The sequence below is a fragment of the Thrips palmi genome, unplaced genomic scaffold, assembly GCF_012932325.1.
Source record: "Thrips palmi isolate BJ-2018 unplaced genomic scaffold, TpBJ-2018v1 HiC_scaffold_15, whole genome shotgun sequence".
NCBI classification, from domain to species: domain Eukaryota; kingdom Metazoa; phylum Arthropoda; class Insecta; order Thysanoptera; family Thripidae; genus Thrips; species Thrips palmi.
The window spans coordinates 7,402,134-7,425,434 of NW_023144624.1; the positions used below are offsets into that span (position 1 = coordinate 7,402,134).

At 49.0% G+C, this 23,301-nt stretch overlaps 3 protein-coding genes across 11 annotated transcripts in view; 2 read left to right on the plus strand and 1 right to left on the minus strand.

Moving 5' to 3' along the window:
• The first annotated feature begins 37 nt into the window (after window positions 1-37).
• Window positions 38-3,231, plus strand: LOC117640835 (folylpolyglutamate synthase, mitochondrial-like). Of its 2 annotated transcripts, none has more exons than XM_034377763.1 (9): window positions 38-175; window positions 553-842; window positions 932-1,047; window positions 1,154-1,400; window positions 1,483-1,619; window positions 1,704-1,887; window positions 1,996-2,155; window positions 2,263-2,479; window positions 2,599-3,231. In XM_034377763.1, exons 2-9 carry the CDS (start codon window positions 633-635, stop codon window positions 3,098-3,100), a joined length of 1,773 nt encoding a protein of 590 aa, XP_034233654.1. In that variant the 5' UTR covers window positions 38-175; window positions 553-632; the 3' UTR covers window positions 3,101-3,231. The 2 variants fall into 2 exon arrangements, with proteins under 2 accessions (XP_034233654.1, XP_034233655.1); XM_034377764.1 differs by having other exon boundaries at window positions 72-842; window positions 2,599-2,735; window positions 2,814-3,231.
• Window positions 3,232-3,357: 126 nt separating this feature from the next.
• On the minus strand, window positions 3,358-14,168 carry LOC117640834 (neuropathy target esterase sws). Of its 3 annotated transcripts, none has more exons than XM_034377761.1 (21): window positions 13,898-14,168; window positions 12,828-12,903; window positions 12,637-12,743; window positions 12,244-12,553; window positions 12,012-12,157; window positions 11,722-11,931; window positions 11,545-11,632; window positions 11,264-11,454; window positions 10,973-11,185; window positions 10,663-10,868; window positions 10,452-10,583; window positions 9,517-10,360; window positions 9,266-9,421; window positions 9,065-9,184; window positions 8,804-8,990; window positions 6,341-6,457; window positions 5,726-5,937; window positions 5,537-5,626; window positions 5,219-5,432; window positions 5,043-5,128; window positions 3,358-4,950 (listed from the first exon to the last, which is right to left on the minus strand). In XM_034377761.1, the coding sequence occupies exons 1-21, from the start codon at window positions 13,994-13,996 to the stop codon at window positions 4,822-4,824; spliced, it is 3,933 nt and encodes a 1,310-aa protein (XP_034233652.1). In that variant the 5' UTR covers window positions 13,997-14,168; the 3' UTR covers window positions 3,358-4,821. The 3 variants fall into 3 exon arrangements, with proteins under 3 accessions (XP_034233652.1, XP_034233651.1, XP_034233653.1); XM_034377760.1 differs by lacking the exon at window positions 6,341-6,457 and adding an exon at window positions 7,008-7,124 and having other exon boundaries at window positions 13,898-14,167; XM_034377762.1 differs by lacking the exons at window positions 6,341-6,457; window positions 13,898-14,168 and adding exons at window positions 7,008-7,124; window positions 12,993-13,057.
• A 422-nt stretch (window positions 14,169-14,590) lies between these two features.
• The window catches only part of LOC117640872 (protein FAM102A), a 34,292-nt gene continuing 25,581 nt past the window's right edge, over window positions 14,591-23,301 (plus strand). For all 6 annotated transcript variants that reach the window (XM_034377822.1, XM_034377827.1, XM_034377823.1 and 3 more), the window contains exons 1-2: window positions 14,591-14,785; window positions 15,328-15,660. In XM_034377822.1, coding sequence (XP_034233713.1) covers window positions 15,515-15,660 — 146 coding nt within the window. In that variant the 5' untranslated portion in view covers window positions 14,591-14,785; window positions 15,328-15,514. The remainder of the gene's footprint in view (window positions 14,786-15,327; window positions 15,661-23,301) is intronic.

Consider the following 23,301-nt stretch of genomic DNA (forward strand, 5'->3'; position numbering starts at 1 on the left):
GGGGAAGAACAAAAGAAAGAAGCACGAACTTCTCATACTTCGTGTTGTGTTTGTAAACAACAAAAGTACCCCTTAACCTGAAATATCACGTGCATTAGTTAGCACCTTGTTGGAAGTTTTTACTCTTTAGACTTCACTGTACTCTTCTTTAGTTGCGCGACTGCTGCCGAACGATGTGTGTTTTATTCGTGTTTTAGAAACCTAATCCGCTGGCTGGGCGCGGGAAGGGTAAAGGGAAATGGTCGTTCTGAATCGTGCCAAGACCGGAGTGGCCGAGTGGCCCGGACTGGACTCTGGTCACTGGTCTGACCCCCATAGCTGCCCCCGATTTAACTGGTAGTCGCCACACCACGAGCGCACGTACTTATGAATAAACCAACGAGGTGACTGGAGGAGGCGAGTGCGAGTCTCGTCTTGCCCACCGTCCCCAGAAGACGAAGGCGGCGTCAGGAAACAGATACCTCCCCTCCCCTTTTCCTCTTGACCGCAAACCCGCAAAGTTACTCTGCCGCCGTGACCCTGATCTGCTTTTTTTCTCGACCCACAATCAAGATCAGAGACGCGAGGAGGAGAGGAGAGGTCCACTGAGCCACAGGCGAGGCGCGGCGAGGCGAGGCCCTAACCAAGCCAGCATGCAGGAGCTGGTGAGAGCGGTGGGAGTGCACGGCCCTCGCTCCTGCCGCCAGAGTCAGCCTCTGGCCCAGTCTCTGCCCCGGCAGAGTCTCGGCGGTCTTCTCCATGCGGGGGAACGCTGGCACAGTCCGCCCCCCTGGCTAGGAAGCGCCAAAGTCGCCTGCAGAGAAATGTCCCACAGCAACAGTTCATCTGGGCGCAGCTATGAGGTAACGCAACCAATGTGCAGTCTTATTCTTACTGAGTTTCGCTGTGTTGAATGATATTTCTATCCCTAAGGCTGGCCCTCTTTTTGCAGGATGCCGTTGCAGCTCTTAATTCACTTCAAAGCAATGCCGCCTACATCAATAAATTGGTCAAGGATGGAGTGCGATCTACAAATGATGATAACCGGTTGTTAAGTTGTGCAGAAATGTAAGCTGTCAGCTATGCCTTCAGTTCTTGGGTATTCCCTCTAGTGTCATGCTAGATAATTGCCTATTGTCATCTAAATGTTTTATTAAAATTATTCTTGTTCTAGGATTGGTTTGGGTCCAAATGAACTTTCAAATCTCTCTGTCATTCATGTGGCTGGCACCAAAGGCAAGGGATCAACAAGTGCTTACTGTGAGTCCATTTTGCGGCACAATGGTTTTCGTACTGGATTTTTTTCTTCACCACATTTAGTATCATTAAGGGAGCGTATTCGATTAGATGGACGCCCCATATCGACCCTTAAATTTACAAGCTACTTTTGGAAAACATACGATTTGTTGTTGGGCCAAAAGGTGATAGAAACACATCAAATTTTTAAAAATTATTTGCTCTTGGGCTGAATCCTTTTTTCATGAAGTTTAAAATGCTTTACAGATCCCTCCTTCAAGTATGCCTCCTTACTTTGCATTTTTAACCCTGATGGCCTTCAGGTTGTTTCTCGAAGAGAAAGTGGATGTTGCTATTGTAGAGGTAGGAATCGGAGGAGAGCGAGACTGTACTAACATTTTGCAGTAAGTAATGTTTAGAGGAAGGAGAGGCAGAAGAAGATACTGGAAAGTTACTTTGATTTATATTTTTTAATATTTTTTTTTCAGAAATGTATCTGTAGTTGGTATTACCTCCCTTGGCATAGATCACACTGCTTTGCTTGGTAACTCATTGCCTAGCATAGCTTGGCAAAAGGCAGGAATTCTAAAACCTACTGCTGTAGCATACACTGTACCAGGTCATGCTCCTGAGGCTCTTGAAGTCATAAGACAAAGATCTATTGAACGTATGGTAAGTGTCATACTTCTGTTCTTTTTCAGTGACAAAGAAGAAGAGAAAAAGGTTTTTCCCTACTTTTAATTTATTTCATGTTTTCTTTTTTGTAATTTTTTTTTTAAGTGCCCTGTTGAAGTTGTGCCATCTCTGGATCAGTATTTATGGCCTACCCTGCAATCACGGGAAGCTGCTCTATCTCTGTTCTGGACGCAACAAATCAATGCTTCCTTGGCTTTGCAGCTAACAAATGCGTGGTTTCAAAGACGTTTATTGTCAAATTCTGGTTTGTAACTCAAGGAAATCCCAAGAATTCTCATTCCCATGAAGCCATTAGTTTGCTAATTTGAGTTCAAACTAAACACTCATACTAGATTTTTTTTTTTTTTTCAGTCAATACAGTTTTGCCTCCAAATGCCACTCTGAAGGAAGCCCCATCTTTTTCAATCTCTGAAGAAACCGCCACTGGACTGCTAGCTTGTCGCTGGCCGGGTAGAAACCACATTCTGGAATCAGATTGTGGCCGTATTAGGTACTTTTTGGATGGAGCCCATACCGTTGAAAGTATGAGTGCATGTGTGGAGTGGTACAAAAGATCACTGCCCATGAGGTATGTATAATTTTTTTCTTCTTCAATGTTTGAAACCATTTGAATTATTTTCTTCTTCAAAATTTGAAACCAAAATGATTCCACAGTAACTAATAAATGGTTTTTTGGGTGTATTTTAGGCCTGGCCTTCGACATGCCCTTCTTTTAAACATGACAGGAGATAGAGATTGTCTACAAATAATGAAGCCTTTGTTTTCTTGTGCATTTGACAAAGTCTTCTTTAGCCCAAATATTTTCCACTCTCCCATTTCAAAAGGTAGTTTTGTGGTTCTGTGGTTTTTTCTTTTAAAAGTTTATTTGTTTCTTTTTAAATGTGTTAATTTCTTGGTCTTAGGTGACTCAGTGAATCTCAGAGTGACTACATCAAGTCAACTGAAGCAGACTAGAGCCTTATATGATCTTTGGGTGGCCAAGTATCAGAATGTCGAAACTAATGGAAATGATAGTAACATGTGCTCTGCATCTCCTAAAGTATATCTGAAGAACTCAGTCAATGATGCTCTTGCAGAATTACAAGATGAAAATATGGAATGGTGTGTTCTTGTGACTGGTTCCCTACATTTGGTAGGAGCTGTTTTAAGTGTCATTGACCCAGAATTAATCAAGTCTGAGAAATCATAGAATTAGGAACATATGGTGTAACAGATAAAACTTATTTCTCTCTTAACAATTCAATCAGGGACAGCATTAGAATTAATATTTTTAAACTTCATTTTAGATATTTTTGAAATAGACTGAGATTTATATTTTTATATTTTTGTAGAATCTCTTTTTTACTGTGTTGAATGATGAACATTAAAAATGTTTCAAATGTGATCTTGACTTTGATTAGTGACTGTTGGGAGCTTTTGCTGGGAATAGTACAAAAAGATTGCACATCTGATCATAACACACATAATTTATTAGTGACTGTTGAGAGCTTTGGCTCGGAATAGTACAATACATAGATCAAAATTGCACATCTAATGAAAACACACATATAATACATATTTCTTTTTTATACCTGGTTCACAGACCAAATTCTTCACATTCATGCATTCATCCATTTGAATTGTGCAGCAAAAAAGTCTAGTTGGATATACCAACACCTCAGGTCAGGTTTCAGTAACCATAAAGCACACACACGTCTACAAACTTTTAAATCACAGAAATTCAGACATGACCAAAGTAAATCCAGCATAAGCCCAACAAAAGAACATTGAATGGCAAAAATAATGTTGGGCCTAGAAGGAACAGTGGAAGAAATTGATAATGCAACAGGCACAGTGATGTACAGTAGAAAGGATACTCTTGACAGTATAATTAAAAATTAAGCTTGTAGCCATTCAAAATGAGAAAAGACAATCAATCTGAAGCCGATGCTATTATAGAGGGTGTGTGTCTCACCCCAACCGTGGCAGCACTTCTTCCGGATAGTATGTGCGTCTATCAAGCGAAAGGAAACAAGAAATAGGTCAGGATAAAAGCATGATTCAAAAATGTTAGAAGAGTACTTCCAAATTGACAATGGAACAGTCTTAACACACCAAAGAGTCAGGGAGAAAAACATTATGCAACCATTGGCAACAATTTTTCCTCACAACACATCAATCTCACAATATTTTGTAAACTTACTAAGAAACAATCAAGGGGATAAAGACTTAAAGAAAGTAGTCCTTCAGACTACTTCCAACCAGGAGTTCTATTCTATCACAGCCACATTTTTAAAGCCTATAGACCTACATGTAAGTACAGAGAAGTATTTAGGTTAAAATCATTGATGTAAATATGTGATGAACAGTTGTATTTTGAATGTTGATTCTACAAGACCAAGGCATTCCAGTATCTATTGTGTCCTAGATTATTTTCAGTGATTTAAGCCTTTTACTACTGTTATGGTCTGAATATAAGCCCTCCTCCTAAGTCTCCCCCGAAATGAGTTTCAACACCAGGATAAGCTTAGACATAATTTTAGGAGGGCTTACACTCAGACCATTGTGGTAAAAATTACAGTTATGAATGCTGATCATTTTATATATTCCAAGAAAATAAAGAGGTAAATATGGAACAACATAACACTTTAATCATTACAGTAGGCTAGATGGCACTTACATAAAAGGCAAAGTCTGGTGACAAGTCACCTTAAAACCCCCGTCAAATCATTTAAAAAAAGGAAGAAAATAGAAAACCACACGCTCTAGAAATAAAAATGTAGTGCCCTTTGAGCATAAGCCAAGCACTCTGCTTGTAAGGAATTCAGAAAACACAATTAAAATATTAACAAGTATGAATCAATACAGATGAATTGAATTAATTAAATAGACCAATATTGTTCTAAATGCCTTCAGACATTGTTCAATGCACTACTGCAATCTTTTGACTGATTTGGCACGTTTAGGCAAGAAAATAGACTCCATATCCATTTCAGTTTCTGACAAAGACAAGGATCCACCAATTCGACGATGAGCTTCAGCTGTGTCAGAATCACCATCCTAAAAAACGAGAGAGAAATTAAGATCTTGTCTCATAAGACAGTATCTAAAATTTAAAAGCTCCCTAAATACATGTCTGAGTGTAAACTTACATCAAGGATGCCGGCTGATGGTTCAGAGGCATATCCCACTTCATGGGCATCCTCTTCGTCAGCCTCATACTCACTTTCTGAGGAATCTGTCAGTAAGCCAAACAAAATTAGCACAAAACACAAGCAATTTTATCATCTAATAAATACTGTAACCCGAAGGATTTTTAGTAACTCACCACTATCAAGAAACCGGTTGCGTGGAACTTTGCACACTAGCTGAGCTAGATCAGTGAATGTGTATCCTGATGATGATGCTTGGGCTGAATGTGTTGGGTGGTAAGTCTTTTCTGCACTCTGTGATGCTGTAGGATAGGATGGCTGCAGAAGTGGCATCTGTCCTGCTTTCATTAAGCCAGCGTAATAAGTTTTTCCATGATTGTACCCAACATCCTAGAACCCCAAACAGTAAAAATAAATCATTTATAAGTATTTCCATCATAATAAAATGGCTGACATGTTTGAAGGACAGTTGAAATAGGAAGTAGCATACTTGCCTTAATTTCATCAAAACTTCCAAACTGAAGTGTCTTGTATTTGTCAATGGGAGGTCTAATGTACTCGCAATAATCACTATTCTTTACTTCCTGGATGGATATAAGAGAAAATCAAACAGAATGTATAAGAAAGGAGTGCGATAGGTCGAAATAATAAAATCCATGCCTGGCAAGGAAAAAGCCACAAACCTCAAGTTGTCGAACACAGGAAACGTAAGCGAGTCTTGACTGAATATCAGGCATACTGGGAACTTTAACAGGACTTGTAAAGGGGTTCCAGCGTTTCCACAATAGCCACCATCCTGACAATGAATCTCCATAGTTTGTGAGATCCATTTCATCTTGTGATCCAACATCAATAGCCAAAATGTGCTTTGCTCCCATGCTCCTCATCACATCAGCTGAAAATGAAAGCATTGAGGAATAAAGGTAAGATTTATTTGTTTATGGACAAACAACAATAAGCATTACATGTTTATACTCTACAACAGAGGGATCATTATGAAAATACACAAAGCAGCACTCCCAAGCACTGAATGAACTGAAAGACCGGCACAATGATATATCTTTACTGACCAGAATGCTTAATGAAGATTGTGTCCTGACAAATTCATTGTACAATATCCCACCTCCCAACCCACAGCACTTAAAACTTGACCTCAGTCAAATTCCACAGACACCATCACCAAACATGATAAAACACCAACTGACACACCAGAATGAGAATCTGCTCTATAAAAACTGGCAGTTGTTATTCCAGTAACCAGTAATAATCATATAGCGCCTTGCTCCTGGTTAAATTACCTGGCAAATTGTTGACGTAGCAGCCATCAGAAAGAAGATGCCCATCAGTGGGATCACAAAGAGGGGGCAGAATTCCGACAATAGACATGCTTGAACGTACATACCGCCAGGCTTCCCCTGAAATTGTACTAAGCTGTGAATTGTGCCTTCTGAAAAGCACTCACAGCTCGGCACAGGGCACGGGGTATTGTAGGAATAGATTTAAGACTTCTAATTAAAAACCGAAACCGGAAAATATTTTTCTTCATTTCCATCAGTTAATATTCTTTTGATTTAAAATGTATACCATTTTAACTTTTATGCAGTTCCAAATGAAACTGAAAGCATTCATGCCAAAAGTAACATATCTTTTTTTTTTGTTTAAAGTATTAAAGAGATTAGTACAAGTATGCCTATATTCTTTTGACAGTCTGTCTGTTTGCTTGAAACTCACCTCACCCTCCTAGTACAAATGTTGGGGGAAATTGAAACACCTAGCAAATCTATGCCCACAGAGAAGCGATGACTAAAGATTAAGAGAAAAATAGAACTCATTGCCACATAAAGCTAAGCTAGCTAGGCACATTAGCTGTACAAACAAATGTGACCACAACCATTTAAACAGAAGCCCCAAACCAGAAATAAATGCGAACATGCAGAAAAAAATCGTCCGGAACTAAGCTTTTACCTGGTAAGTTGTTGACATAGCCTCCATCCAGAAGAAGATGGCCATCCAGTGGATCACACATGGGAGGCATGTAGCCAGAAAGAGACATAGAGCTGCGACAATAGCGCCATAGGGATCCTGCACACATTTCAAATCAGAACATCCTATGCTCAATAGCATTTTCCCGCACTGCACTTGCGCCTAACAATCGAAATTGAAATTAAGAACAAAACCCAGGTAAAATGGAAGAAGTGATCAAAGCAACTTAGTAAGAGTTCTCTTGTGAAATTGGACTTTTATTTATCTTTAACTTTTTAATAAGTTGAATGGATTTAAACAGTTTCTTAATCTTCTAATTTTGAATTTCAGTATCATTTTTTAATTGCAAAGAATTAAACAACACAAAAAAACCAACACACATTTCAGTGAGGCCGAGCTGTATTTAATTTGTGCTTTAGGAAGCTCACCCAATTTTAAACTTGCTCCAAAGCAGGGAAGGACAAAGATATGCAGAAAAATAAGAAAGCAGGTGTATCCAAAGGGTATGTTACTACCGGTATTTAAGGTCCACAATGTAAGTACAAAGTGTACCTGTGCAATTCATAAGCTTTTGTCACCTTTTGCTGCAGCAAAAATATGCATGCCCACCACAAAAGATGAAGTGGAAAACCACCTCATGCGCTAAGAGTACATTTTAACTTGCACAAACAGGCAACAACTTAATAATTTTTAGTGCAAAATCCAAAAAAACTTATCTCCATGCATGGGAAAACAAAAACAACTGAGTTCTACCACCTACACCTAAGTGACAATGTATCTATCAATACTCCAGAACACAAGAAATACTCAATTATTCAACTTTTTAGCAATGTATTCAGACGAGCGTAACAAAAAATAAAAGACAGTGTCAGTGTGCTAATATTCAGGGCTCCAGTGAAAAAAAAGGAGATGGTGTCAACTATACGAAGATGATGAGTGCTGAGACTTTTTGTTTTCTCTGCTATTGAAAAGGTAACACAATATGTGCATAACTTAACTGGTTTGCAAATGCTTAAAATTTATAAAGGACTGTTTGCATATTTCCCATAATAAAGTTGAGTACCCCAGCAAATTAGTTAAAAAAAAAAAAAAAAAAAAAATACATGAAAAAGAAACCCAGCTGACATTGGTTTGTCCAACATCTGCAAAACCGTAGTTACCTTTCCAACAAAATACTTCTAAAAACACATTTAGCTCATTACAGGCGTAGGACATGAGCATAGAACAAACAGACAAGACAGACTGTCCAGAATGAGTTTTGGCAGTTTTGGGAGTTTCAGAGAGAATTTGATTGAAAGTGGGAAGGAACAATTGGGGAATGTGTCCGAGTGTGAGGCTGAAAGAAGATGATGCTATAAATAAGTTGGTTAATGTCTCAGACAACAAAAAGGAACAGAAAAGTGACTGAGGTTACAGACTACAAGCTGTAGCAGTTCAGCTATGTACGGAGACAAGAAGTCATTTTCCTTTCCAGACAGCTGCAGCTGTGTTTCAGAGCAATGGTCTTTTTCTGGCAGAAATAGAAATCCTACTTTGTGAACAACTTAAACAACAAGACTGCAGAAAGGAAAATAAAATACTTGGTGATCTAAAACACACATTACTTCAAACATCATTGGCTACACTGTATTTTAAAAATAGGCAAGCTTTTTCACTAATATTTATTTATGGAAAATTTCACCCTTTTCTTAGAATGTAAAAAAGGGAGTTATGTACTTTGAAGATATTCTACAGTGGAAGTACTGTAACTTGAGAGAGAAAGAGAGATGAACACTTACCATGTGTATGAATTCTCATGACACTTGATGTGATGTCAGTGGTGACAGTAAAATATGGCAGCCACAAATCTTCTATGTAAGTGTCTCCTAGAGTTCTTTGAATTGTCTGATTAAAGTCTTTGCCAGAAAAAATTGATGTCATTGGATATGTAAGATCTAGAAGTTGCCTCCACCACTGAGTCATTAACTGAGAAAAAAGAAAAGAAAATGAATTATGATACAAGATATAAGTTATCCACAAAGTTGAACAAAAATAATTACCCTTGAAAATTCTCTAGCTTTCTGCGTCATTGTAGTCAAATTTTTTTCCATGCACCACAAGGCACCCATCAAAGCTCCAATACTAACACCTCCTACCATGTCAATGGGAATACCAGCTTCCTGAAAGACACAAAGAATATGGAGGTGAAAGCTGCATACTACAAGCAACTTCTTGAGCAGGCCTTCAAAAAGGATCCATACCTGGATTGCTTTGATCATGCCAACATGTGCAGCTCCACGAGCGCCGCCACCACCCAAAACAAGTCCAACAGATGTTCCTGTGAGGGATCTTGCCAATCGGGAAAAGTCTGAGTGAATGTTGGGTTCTGACGTCAGTACTTTGGCATAAAGCTCATTCTAAAAACGAAAAATTTGCAAGTCAGTAATGACAGAAAGAAACAAATCTGTTCAAGATACATAAGGAAGAGACAAAACATAATATAAGAACTTACAATTCTAAACTGAGAACGTTTAGCAAACATTCGTTTTGGACATTGAATATGGTGATGACTTGAAACCCATGAACGCATATTGAGCCACGTTACGGTATTGTTTGGTGGCTGTCCACCTTCTTTGTGAAGTAAGACAAGTTCCTTTTGAGTTCTGATAGCAAGCTTGTCTACCTCCTTCTCTATTTTGCCAATAGTGGGAGTTTTATCTCCCAAGCCAACTATTAATACACAGTCAGCTTGGCGCACACATCTTTGAGTCCAGGCACTGAATGTGACATCACATTGGTACAAAGAAATGCGATGCTGGTCTTCTTGCTGTGCCAACCAGGAAGTGAGCCTGTACTCATTATTTGGATCCATGATGGTAGCTCCAAGGGTTTTTCGAACCAGCTCTGAAGTGAGTCTCAATGTAGGTCCAATTGCATTTAAAGAGTGATATAGTTCATATGTAAATGCCATTAAAGGAACATCATCTGACACCGCAACTATAGCAACAGTTGAGAAATTAACTTGAGCAGGCCGAGTGTCAACAGTGCGACCAATGCTAGGCTTCTGCCAAGAACCCAAAATACGATGTCCAAGAAGATTAATTAACCTTGTGACAACTATGGGGAAACGCAGTTTAATTACATTAAATAAGCCCTCTGGCAACTTAGCAAGCTCAGAATCTCGCACAGCCATGACAGTAGTACTGCGAGGAGTTTGAGTCACCATTTCAACAATACCAACGAGATCGCCCTTTCCGTACTCAGCAACTACTTCCTTCTTGCCATTGGCATGAGTAATAACCGAACGAAGACGCCCACTCAAAACAATGAAGGTACTGTCTGACTCATCACCTTGCCTACAAACAAACCAAAGAAGTGGATAACAATTATCCCAAAATAGAAGTAATATTACTCAGGATTAAGATGAGACTCTGTAAGACTACCAACCTATACACAGCACGACCACTTTCCATGAAGACCCAGTCAAGAGCAAAGTCCACCTGCCTCACAAACGGAGACAAGCGCTTCACGACAGTATTAGCTATATGAAGTACTACTCTTGGGCGTTCACGCATCAGTCTGTAAAAGAATGGAGCAAAGTTTTAGAGCATGCAGTGATATGAAACTTTATACTAAACGCATAATACTTGTGACTTACCCATAAAATGTTGTTTTTGATAATAGAGCAATACAAGAAAAATGTTTCGCTCTGATAGTGAAAAAGCTTGGTTCACCAGTTAATACAGCAAGGCCTCCCACCATTTCTCCTGGGTGAGCAGTAAACATGTGCACTTCTTCTTGCATATCAGCTAGCTTCTGTGACACAATTAGTGTTCCAGACAACAAGTAAACTAAAGCGACATCCTAGGAAGGAAAGGGGAGGGGGGCAGTTTGGAATAAAAATTGATTAATTTGAGTCAAATAAAACAAATGTTGAAAACAAAATCAAATTTAATTAAAAAGCATACCTTGTGGGATTCTTCTTTCATTAAGTATGTACCTGCAGGGACCTCTCTCAGTTCGACTTTCCCATCTCGTAGGAGGGCATCATCTTCCAAACCTAATTCTCTGACAAAGGCTTCTGTTGCCAATTGAACTTGTTCGGCATGTTGCTTTGGAGTGAGGGAAGGTGCTGCAGTCCTCCTGCGAGAGCTGTGTGCCGAGTGACCTTCTGAGGCTCCCTAGAAAAATATGTTTAACAATTTTAAACCAGTAATTTTGTTTGTTGATTACTGTTATTGAAATAATTTACACATTACCTGACTTGTGCCTGTGGATTGATATGAGGAAGCAGCAGAGTCCCCCTCAGGCAATATATCTGAAGAGATACTAGACTCATGACCAGACCTGGTGCGTCGATGAGTTGGCATAATGTTGATTGGTTGAGAGTGAGGACGACTACTAGATAGAGGAGCAGTATCAGCCTGGTCTCCGTCCTGATGGTCATAAGCTGTGGAAGGTATAATTGAGGTGTTAACTGAGAGTACAGAAATCAAAATGCTATTTTAGCTGATGCCCTACTTCAGTTTAGGGATCTTACCAGTATCTCCGTCTTTCCCCACATCCTTTTGCTTTACTTTGATGGGAGAGCCCATAAAGGGACTCATTTTCCTACGGCCTGAAGTACCCTAGAAGAAAACAAAATCACCAATTGAAACCATATATAAATTTTAAGAAAAAATACCTAAGTACTATAGATTTAAGACAAGTTACTTACAGGATTTACAAGTTCTGCACTAAGACCCAAATACTGATGTAAGGCGGTAAAAGTAACTCGTTGAAGGCGTACCATGATTACTTGCATAACTCTAATGAAAATGTCAGGGTAATCATGAAAAACATCTTGAAAAGCAGCCATAGGAAGACGAACAACAGTTGAGTCTTCAACTGCTTTGGCAGACACTGTTTTGTAGGGATTCGGATGTCCCTAAAATGCAATGAAAATAAATTACATTAGTTTTCTCTGGGATAAAAATATTTAGGAACCTTTGAGTCAAAAATACTTACAGTTAAGACATCAGTAAAACTAAGAAGTGAAGTTACAGATTCTCCTGTCTTCACACATTTTAATGTAAGCACTGAACCATCCTGCCCCGTGATAAAAACATTGACTTTGCCATTTTGTACAATATAAACATTTTCATCAGGGTCACCTAAAATAGATTTTTTCAAGAGTGAATGACTGACTTATGACGGGATTCATAACATGAACTCAACAATACTGCATGGTTGGACCTACCAATTTTGAAAAGGTATGACCCTGCAGGAAGATTAATTATTTCTGTATGTTTACATAACTTCAGAAAAACTGGCTTTTCAAAGTGACCAAACACTCTGATGCTTTGAAGCATGTATAGAGCATCTGGTGGTACACGTTTATCATCTGTGCTTGATATGTCCTCCTCTAAATATTCATTGGGGGGCTCAAGAACTTTGAGCTGCATAGGAGTAGTATCTTTCTTGAGTTGTAGAATACGGCGAGCAAATTTCATCACCAAACGTCTTTTTTTGCCCTGGCCACCATGGACTTGCCCTGAGATGTTTTTCACCTAAGGAAAAAGATATGTTTAAAGAAATAGTTATGGTTTGACCTTAAAAAAAATTAAAAAAAAAAAAAAAAAGAAGAAGTAACCTTGCGGAGCATTTTCCGTCCATAAAATAAAACCTTGTCCCGTTTTCTGAATCGTGGCCGGCCAGAGCCAACGCCAACCAACTCTTTGACTTCTGCTAGGACACGTTCTGCACAACATGAAAATTTACAACATAGAAATAAGAAACTGGATAACAATAAAAATAAATTGAGGGAAGTATTGACAGGCATACCTTTTGTCTTCCATTTCCATATCACAATACAAACAACTGTAGCAAATAATGCTACAGTTAGTGCAAGTGCTGTAATCTAAAGAATGAAAGAGAACAAAATTAACATTTGAAAACCATATTTCTCTTTCAGCAAAACCATGCTCCAAAACAAGAGGTCTAGTGTACCATAACAAGCATGGCCACCCTTTCACCAATACCAGTAGCTAGTAAGGCTTTATGAACTTAGGTCTAAAGTTCTCAAGGCACTTCCAAGAGACAAAGGCATGGATTACAGCTATAGATAAAGACAAGTAATGTAGCAAGAGATTAGATTGGATTGGATGAGTTGAGAGGATCCTTATCTTTTCCCTTCAGAAAATTTTATTCAATTTTCATTCAATATTAGGACAACAAAGTACTTGCACAGTGTGCCAATAGGTAGGTAGAATAGTACTTGTAACTTAATGACAAGCCATGATCATGTCATACCACTGTGTTTCCTTTGAGCATTTGAATTTCAAATGATAGAGAGCTAGCCATAGCTGTGACCTTTCTTTTTTAGGTTCAGTTTCAAAGTTCAATGCAGGAATAGAACAAAAGATGAACAAAGTATAGGTCAATTTTCAGAAAAATGACAAGATATGAAATGAAAAGTAGTTTCACAGCAAAACAAATGTTAGAACATTCAAAAATTTCAATACGTTGGATAGCACATTGACTTCAACAGTTAACAAAGAATGCAAGAGACATTATGAATCATGATTAGTCATATGGACAAGAAAAACTCAGACACAATGACAAGCTTGAGGACAATAGTTTTGATGACATAGTGCTATGAAAGTCTGGACAACATCTGATACGTGAAAGGCTGCACGAAGAAAATGGATGCGCAAATAAAAACAAATACGGGCTTTGTTTGTTTGTAAATAGACTTTGGGCGACACGGAAGTGCAGGGCAGTCCGTGGAGGTTATACTAGAATCCCGCAGACAATACAGCGCATGAATCCCTCAGTGGGATTGTGGGTGGAAACGGTCTTGACCAGGGCACGCTTGCAAATCCCTCTGGCCACTTGAGCATAGAAGAAATTACCTGATATTCGCTGATACTGAACGCCACAGTGCTGAGCGACGACCAGTACACAGACGACAGACCGCCTGTTACGCTTTGTATCACATCTGTCACCTCCATCGTCCGAGCATTCTCTGGAGGTATTGGCGAAGGAGCAGATTAATCCCACCACTGACTCAAAAGTTTTGCGACTCGAAGAGAACACTTGAAGTTGCTCTGCTTTTCAGTTCGTTGCGCGAACTCGAACTTCAATCAGTCAGCTGGTTTACGGTGCGGAAGGGTCTCTTCTCTCCCCCTCCCCTCCCCTTCTCCCCCTTCCCTTTGCTCCCCCTTCCTCTGCACTTCCCTTCTCCCCTTCTCATCCGATTCACATTCACATTCGACCAGAGCCGTCGACGACTGTCATCTGCTGTTCGTTGGCGCGAAAACACTCTTTACTTCAAAACATCGCGCTGTTTTCGTTACCTAGGTAAAGACACCCGCTCCACAAAACTGATTCGGAAGCGTCGTGTGAGCACTTTGTTGGGTGGTCTTCTCTTTGACTTCTCTCGCGGGTCGTACATGCCTCAATATTTGTTTTGAATGGGAGGAAAGCAGCGCGCTGGCCGCTGACCGACCTCCAGCGATACTAGCGACTCCTACTGGCGAAAGCGGTTACTAACCGGCTCCCCTTCCCTTCCCCGTCACGACTGCCTTTCGCTCCGCTATCGCTCTCTCTCGCTCAGTGTTGTTTGGGACTCACTGACGGCAGGTTGCGCGCGTGTGTTTCGTTTCGTGGCCGTCCCGTAGATTCGTTGTTTTGGCCTTTGCGAACCCAACCCGTGAACGAAATTGACGTTTCCTACCTGAAGTGGCGTGACGTCGTTGCGATTTTAATTCTATCGCGGTGTTGGAAACTGTGTGTTTTCGGTATGTTTGTGGTGTCATGGACCGCAATGAACTCGATCATTTGACATCTCTCATAAACTAAGAAAATTAACTTGTCTAGCTGTATTTTGGGAATTTTTTGAGGATTATCCCGGCATAGAATCTCAAAACACTTGTGTGACCCGTATCAAGTTTCCTGCCTCTTCTTTATTTCAGCCTAATTCTGTTTTTTTTTCTTTGGCTTGACAGAATAATTTTGAGGTTATGTCTGTGCCATAGTTTGTGTATTTTTTTGTACAACTTAAAAGTTTTAATTTATGGTGTGAAATTGTAAGACCTATTATCACAATATTTGCCTCTATTCTTCATTCTCCTTTATTGTACAACTGTCAAAGTTTAATCTTAAGGGTTATGGTTGCCTTAATAATATCCTTTTAAGTGCATTATTCTCTAAAATATGAGACTTAGAATATCATGCTATTTTTTTCAGTTAAGAAACAGTACAGTCATTGCTCCAAAGAATTTTGTATGAGAATGAATTGATTCTGCTGGCTTTGAAGTAATTTAAATTTACTGACTTTCAGGAAGTACACTGTGAAATCGCTTCGGCCAATGTGAATCATGGTCAATGGAAAGGAGTGTCGTGTTGAATGCTTTGACACCAATTACAAACCCACGGTCACTTCCCTAAAGCATCAGTAATTGTGCCACAAGGCACAAGTGTTGCTTGAGTTGAGACAAAACGTTGACAAGCTGTGTGCCGCGGGAAGTATGGCATTTATGATGAAGAAGAAAAAATACAAGTTTCAAGTCTCAGTTCTCCTGGAGGAGTTGACAGCCGTTCCATTTGTCAGTGCGGTTTTATTCGCCAAAGTGCGGCTGTTGGATGGCGGAAATTTCAGCGAAACATCTAGCAGGTAAGCACGTCAACATCGCCATTCATTCCTACCCCTTCCCTTTCATTCGGATCCCACTGGAGTAATGAACCACCGCAGCCCCTGTAGACTGACTCCGAGAGTCGCTTCCGTCGCTCTGTCTCTCTCGCACCCGTACGGAACGCCCCATGAGTGCGAGAGAGACAGCGCGACGAAAACGACTCTCGGAATCAGTCTCCTGGAATGGGGCGGGCCGTCCCTCGGCATGAATGAACGACGCGCGTGCGTCTGCCCGTCTGCCGGTGGCGTTAAACCTGTAACCAGGCAGATTCTCTGTTGCTTCTCGCTGTGTGCGGCAGAGGCAGAGGCATAACACAGCCATCAAAGTCGGTCCCGGCCCGGAGCTGGTGGGCGGGGCGGGGCAGGAGGGCCATGGCGCAGCCCATCGGAAACTGTTGAGTGCGGTGGGCGAGGAGCGGCGTCGCGTCGCTCGCGTCGTCCTCATCCTGCCCGTCCTGCCCTAGGCGAGGACCGCGACCCATCCGCCGACCTGGCCGCGGTGCGGCGTGTGACCTTGGCGGCATTATCAGCGCCAGACACTCAAACAGACGCGGAGCGCGGACGGCTTTACTGCATGCGAGGCCCAGGCCCAGGCAGTCCTCCCACCACCGCAAACCCAAAGCCGTGTTTCATTTTTTTCGCCGTGGGCCGATTATCTTCGGCTGCAGCGAGCGAGCCTCGCGGGCCGGGGCCGCGGACCGCGGACTCTGGTGAGGCTGTACGCGGCAGGGCCGGCAGGACCAGGACCAGGACCAGGGCCCTCGGGACGGCCGGGCCGAGTCCCGCGGCGTCACGGCCGAGGCTTGGCCGAGGACAGTGGAGGCGGCCCGGCGCGTCGTCTGCTGGAAACAAAAAGGGCCCCCGCCTGTCCCGTCCCGTCCTGTCCGATGCTCCGCGCCGAGCGCCCCCCACGCCCGCGCACCGCGCCGCACCGCGCCGCACCGCGCTAAGCTCCAGTCAAGCCCGGGCCGGCCGCGGCCCGGAAGTGACGCCACCGAGCCGGAAGCGAAGCAAGCCAAGCAAGCCAAGCGGCGTGTCCTCTTCTCCTTCAAGGTCGCCGTGTATCTGCCCACCGGCCCACCGGCTGCAATTCGGGGGAATGGACGCGGCGCGGCGGCTGGCGTCCCTGTGTGTCAGTGCGCGTTACGCCCCGCGCTTCTGTTTTGGCGTTGGGGGCGGGGCGGTGCCACGACGCCACGGCGCCCCGAAGGCCTCCTCTCTTCTCCTCGGCGCCGCGTGCCGCGTGCCTTGATTGGCGTGCCGTTTGGCCATTCATCGTCGCGGTGGCGTTCGCCGCGTTGGCCGCGTTGGCCTGCCTCGCCTGCTTCTGCTTTTCCGCGAAGTGCTTGGCGTTGCGTTGCGCTGGATTGCATAATGCGAGACGGGGTGCCAGCCCTGCCAGCCCTGCCAGTCCGGCCAGCCCGCCGCTACACTGGACGAGGAAGGACGAGGCGGACGGACGGCGCTGGAGCGGAGCGCGAAGCGCGGTGCGGCGCTGGAGCGTGGACTGCTGGACTCTGGACGCGCACCCTCGCGGTCCTCCTCCTCCGACGACGCGTCCCGCCCTCCCAGTGCTCCGAATGCGGCCCCCTCCCCCGCGACTCCGCGCACGGCTTCTGAATGCTAATCATGGCTAACGTGTCGGGTCGGGTCGGACTGGGGCGGTGCCGTGCCCGTCGTCGCTGCCGCCGTCTTTCGCATTTGCCGCCGTACAGTGGGAAAAGGTGGACTCTTCTCGAGGATGCCGGTCGGCCGGTCGGAGGATGTGGCCTCTTGTCCCTTGCCTTGGCGTGGTTATCGTCAAGCCAAAGCCTTTCCTGTGACGAGCCGCTCGCACTGCACTGCATGGCCGTGGCGCGGCCCAGCGTCGCCCTGCGTCGCTCTGCGTCGAAGCGGAAAATGATAATCCGGAAAAAGGCGGCCGCGTGTCGAGTCGGCCTTGACTCCATTGCCGACTCAATTTCTCTATCCGAAGCCGGGCGAAGCTCTGCTCTCGGTGACGGCCAGGCTGCGAGGCTTCTTGACCGGGCGGCGGGCCGCAGCAGCAGCAGCCAGGCGGGCAGGGCGTAGCGGTGCAGCGCAGCGGCGCAGCAGGCCGGGCATAAGTAGGATGCAGTAATTGGCCGCGTGGCCGGTAGGGCGCGCCACTGATTGACTTTGTATGGGAGCGGTGCTGTGTGTGTGTGCCCGCGCCTGTGTGTGTGCGAGCGCGCGGGCCTGACCCCGCTCGGCAGGGCTCTGGGCCGCTCTGGGCGCGAATGTCGAAAACTGGATCGCGTCGGGTGCCTGCCGTGGTGGGGCGGGGCGGGGCCTGCAGTGGGCGGCCTTGCCCACAGCGCGCGGCTCATAGTCGCCCTTGCCCAACTTTCTTGTCAAGGGAAAAAAGGAGGAGGAAGTGTTTCGGTTTTGAATGTTGAACACTGTTGGGTTTGCTGGTGGGAACGCGGGCTGCTGGTGCGACCAAGGCTGAGGCTGTCTGCAGACGCAGCGCGGCAGCGCGCCTAATCTAATCCTCGGCCGGGGCGTCCGCGGCACGCGCGCAGTGCGCCGCGGAGGGGTGGCCGACCACGCGGACGAGCTCGCCGACGAGGGTCCTGGCGTGGGGCATGACGGCCGTGGCCGTGCCAGACGCAGCCCGCGGGCCGCGGCGGGATGGCAAACCGCTGTGCCGCACTCTCGGGGAGCGCCCTTGATCGCACCCCTTTGCGCCCTGAAATAGCGCGCCCGGTTTATGGCTGCCAAAGTCGTCATGACTCAGCGTGCTCTGCTCCCCCGTGGCCCGTGGCGGCATGGCCCGTGGCGCTATGCTAATCCCTGCTGTACGGCACCGCGCACCGCCCGCCTGGCGACTGCGACACTGCCACCGTCGAGGGGCCGGAGCCGCTTGACTCGCTTGACTCATCCGGAGGCCCATGACCCCCCTCCCCGAGCCCCTCCCCGTCTCCGAAGAAAAACCTCCTTGGCTCCCCCGTCAAGGTGAGCCCGACCGAGTCCGGCGGGCCGACTGGTCCCTGCAGCCTCCAGCGCGCTCCAGCGCCCGTTCCAAAGCTCCAGCCAACGCGGCCACGCGCCGCAGCGCAGCGCGCAGCGCCACTGTCGCGGCCCGCGGCCTCGCCCGGGAAACTGTTTGGCGTTTGGCGTGGCCTGCTGCGTCCTGTGCCCCACAGACCCACCCTCTGCACGTCGGCAACGTCTTGGTCTTGGGCGCGCCCTGGTCCTGGCCTGGGTGCGTGTCGCGGCGTGGCGGCGCGGCCGGCGGTGCGGGCGGCCGTCCGGTCTGGACCGGCTCGGCGAGGCGCGCGCCCTCCCGGTGCCCTCCCGGTGCCCTCTTTGCCCGGCCCGGCCCAGCCTCCCGGTCCAGTTGCCGGACAAGGCGATCCACGTGTGATTACCATACCGCACCGAGGCGGTCGCGGCGGCCGGGAGGCCGGGCGGCTGGGCGGGGCGTCGGCGTGGGCGGCGACACTGCCGGTGATGAGACTATCGCAACGAAACGGACGCGTGACGTCATGGACGCCGTCACCGACGGTGCCACTCGACCGCACGCTTATCGAACGCCGTCGCGCTGTCGCAATGAGCAGAAAGACTAAGTGCCCCGAGGGCCTCTCTGGCGTCCAATCGTCCTGCGCGAGGTGTTGTGTGGCGGCTTTACGCTACGCGTGCAGGGCCGGGCACCGAAGGCACGCCGCGGCACGCCGCGCGTGGGGCAAGGCGTTCGGCCTGGCCGGCTTGGCCAACGCCACGTGCTGTTTCTGCCGCGCGGTCCGCGGCGAGGTCCGCGAGGTGCACGTGCAGGCCCCAAGGCAGGCCCTGTGGGCCGCGGAGAAGGAGGAGAAGGAGGCGCGGCAATTTGGCCGGTCGCTCCGAATGGGAACCGCTTTCGGCCGTTTCCCACGGCACGGCGTGCCCGGCGTGCCTGCAGGCACCGCCACTGCCACGCCTCCGCCGCCGACTGCCGATAGTGCCGATAGTGCGGCGGCGGCGGCGGCATTTCTCATTCGGCTATTCGCAGCGCGCCGTCATGCCGTTATCGGGGTGCGAATTGAACCGGCGAGATAAACAGTGACGCGGCGACGCGGCGACGCGGCGCAGGTAGTGCGGCCGGGCTTATCGGCGCGGCATCGCCCGGCAACGGCCGCGCACCATCCGGAGGGGCGTCTCTCTCCCACCCACGCGCAACGCCCCAACGCCCCATGCGTGCGAGAAAGAGAGCAAACGACTCTCGGAATCAGTCGGCCAGGCAACGCGGCTGCACGCCGTGTGACGTCGATCGGCGACGAGCGATTTGAAAGTCTGAAGGCGACGCGCATTACTTATTTTTAGTCGCGACTGCGTTTTTCGGCGAGTCACTTGTCGCGGAGTCGCGCGGCGAAAATGGTTTTTCCTTCGGGCGGTGACGCGGTGACGTCACGTGGGTGGGCTGTAGTGCCGTGGCAGTGCTGGCAGTGTGCTGGCGCACCGCCACCGCCGCCGCACTTCTGACGTCGCGTGAACGGCGGAGGGGCTGGCGGCGCTCGGCCGGTGGGAAGTTCAAGGCGGCTCGGGCCGGCTCGGCTCACGAGGCGGCGGACGCAAGGCGGGACGCAAGGCGGGACGCAAGGCGCGACGCCCAGAGCGAGATGGCAGTGTACCTTTCGCCGTGTCGACCGTGTCGTGGAGTGTACAGACGGCCGCCCCGCCGCGTCGATTTCGGCTTTTCGCTCGGATGGCGGCAATTGGGCGGCAGACGCCAACCCGCCGGGGCCTCCTCTTCAGTCCCACACTGGAAAAACGCGCTCGCGTGGGCGTGGCAGTGCCTGGCAGTGTGGCGCGCGGCCGGGGAAGGGGTGGCCGTCGTCGGGGGCGCAGCCCAGCGCAGCCCTTCTCAGGGCCCAAGGGCCCAAGGGCCTGGGGCAGCCCGGGGCCTAGGGCGGGCGGGCGCTCTGCGATTCCGCGAACTGAAGGCGAGGCGGCGAAGGTCGGCTGCCAATATCGCCGCCAGCCCACGCCTGCTTTCAATCTGGCCAGCCCTGCGACGCCGCCCCGCCCTGCCCGCCCGCTGTGTTCCCTTCGACAAATCTTTATTTTCGGGTTCATTTCGGCCGCCCGTCGTTTCCGGCGTCGCGGCGCGTCGCGGCGCGCCCGCTTGCTGCTGCGTCCGCCCGATTTCGGGTATTGGCTCGGCGCGCGGCGTGGCGTGGCCGGTCCCCGGGGGCTGGCTGTGCCGAGTGCTGTGCGAACGTCGCGGTCGGGCGCGGCCCCATGGCCGTGCCGGCGGGCAGCCCTGCGCCGCGCTGTGGCGGGGCGAGGCGAGACCTACATTTCGATGGCTTGCTTGGAGGAGGAGGGGGAGACGGAGGCAGAATGGGGGAGAAAGAATGAAAGGAGACGGCTGGAGTGTGCACCCAGAGGGCCTTGCCAAGGCCGTCTCGGCCTGCATTGCCTGCCCCGCTTCGCCGCCGGCGGCCGACGGCCTGGCCGCTTGGCGCGCTGCACCGCGGGCCGCGGCCGACGCCTCTAGGAAAGTGTCTCGCATAGAGTGGAGCGCCCTGCAGCTGCCACTGCTTCGTGGTTGTGACTCTGTGACGACACTCGCTGCTCGCGGCACACCTGTCTGCAGGCCCTGCAGGCGCGCACCGCGTACGCCAGGTGCGACTCCGCCCCCCGCCACGCCCCGCCACGCCCCTCCGTGCTACCGTATGGGCCGCGTCGCCGCGTCCGGGAAGTGTGGCGGGGCGTGGTGGCCCACTGGTGGGGCGGGGCCCGCTCGCCTCTGCGCTGCTCCGCACGCACACTGTCATTCGGCCGCGTCTTCGCGCTTCGCTCGCACGCGTCGCGTCAATGCCGCGCTGATTGGAGTGCCCTGTGATGCCCGCGGTCCTTGGTCCGCGCTCCTCTGGTCCGGGCCGGGGAGAGAGGAAGTGGTGCCCCCGTTCCGTTCCGTGCCGTTCCCTCTTTGCCACCACGGCAGGGCGGCGGCCGTCGTCGCGCCCAGTCGCGCCGCCCGGAGCGCCTGCGGAAGCCCGGGTAGGCAGCCCTGCAGCACACGGGTGTCTGGAGCGGGGCGGCGTGGCCTACCTCGCAGGCGGACTGGCTGGCTGACGGGCCGTCAGTGACGGCTGGAATGAATCAACAATGCAAGACTTGGGGAGCTTTTTACGGAGCGGCTGTTTGGTCTGCCGGCTGGCTGGCTGGCTGGCGGTGGCCTTGACGGTGCGGGTCAGAGCAGCAGGGAGGCTGAGCGCCCTCCGCCGCCCTCCGCCCTTCGGCCGTGCTAAGTGAACGCGGAACGCCAGCACAGGTCGATCGGTTGTAAACAACGTCGAAGGGCGGGTGCGTTGCGTCGGGTCGGAAATAGGTCTCGGGTGCACGCCGTGCATCCCCCCCCCCTTCCCCTCCCCCAACACACACTCACGCTCAAGACCCACTGGCGGGCCACCCGTGTGGCTTTGGAGACTCATTAACACGGGGACTTCCCCGACGTGAAGAGCGACGGCACCGTCTCTCTCTCGTGTTCGGCTCTGCCTGCCGCCAAAAGAAAAACCCTAATGGGCCAATTTTGAAATGCCTTAAAAAGTAACGGGGCCGGTTCAAAGAACGCATCGGAGAAGGTCGCAGCCCGCCAGGCAGCCGGCAGGCCGGCCTGGTGACTGAAGTAAAGTTTTTTTCCTGTTGTTATCTGTGCGATTCTGCGAATGAGCCCCACGCGTGGCTATCGGGCGGGGCGGGCGGGGCGTCCCGTCCGGGCGGATGGCGGGGCTTGGCTCGGGGCCGCTCGGCCAGCCCGCGTTTGCGCGGCGCGAAGCAGCGCGAAGCAGCGCCCCCCGGAAGACGAAAAGGCCGTTATCTCGATGCCGCTGGCTGGGCCCCGGGACGATAAGCATGCATGGAATGTGTCTCTGAACGCGGGGTGCCGGACGCGCCACGCTATGGCTACGCACGCTCTGCAGAAGGCGGCAACTGCGGCGGTCGTCGGCACGCAGAAAGCGGTTTCGTCGGAGTCGCTGGTCGCGGCAGTGGGTTGACTTGACTTTCCTGCTCGCAGCTCCCGCCGTGCCAGTGTAGTGGTTGTAGTAGTAGTTGCGCCAGCCCGGCCTGCCCGGCCACTTGACGGCCCGCGCGCTTAACGCAAATTGCGCGGCTCATACTCGGCTGTACTCGCGGATTGGCGCTGCCACGCTTTTTATCTCCGTTTAGCCAGCCAGCCACCCATCCGTCCGCGGCTGCAGGGAAGTGAAGTGAGTCAGTCCGCGGGAGGCGCGGTGTAATCTTTTGATTTACAACCCCGGCGTTTCATCTCTTTACGACTCTTGCGTCCTCCCGCGCAACGCGGTGCAACGCGGTGCAACGCGCTGTAGCGAGGCGCGGGTTAGTACTCCGTCCGCCAGACTCACGCGAGCAAGAAGCGCTTTTCGGATCCTCACGAGAACCGGCACTCCGACACCGTAAAGGGGAAAGTGATTTGTTTTTGCTGCCGTTTTCCTCGCTCGGCTCTCCTCGGGCCTCGGTCGGCTCGGTCGCACGCCCGGCGTAGCCCGGCGCTCCGTTTAGAGCCTCGGCGGTGCGGCGCGGTGCGATCCTCGTGCGAACTGGAGAGTGCTTCCCCCAGCATGCTGCAGCATCCCCGAAGCCATTGTGCGGCGT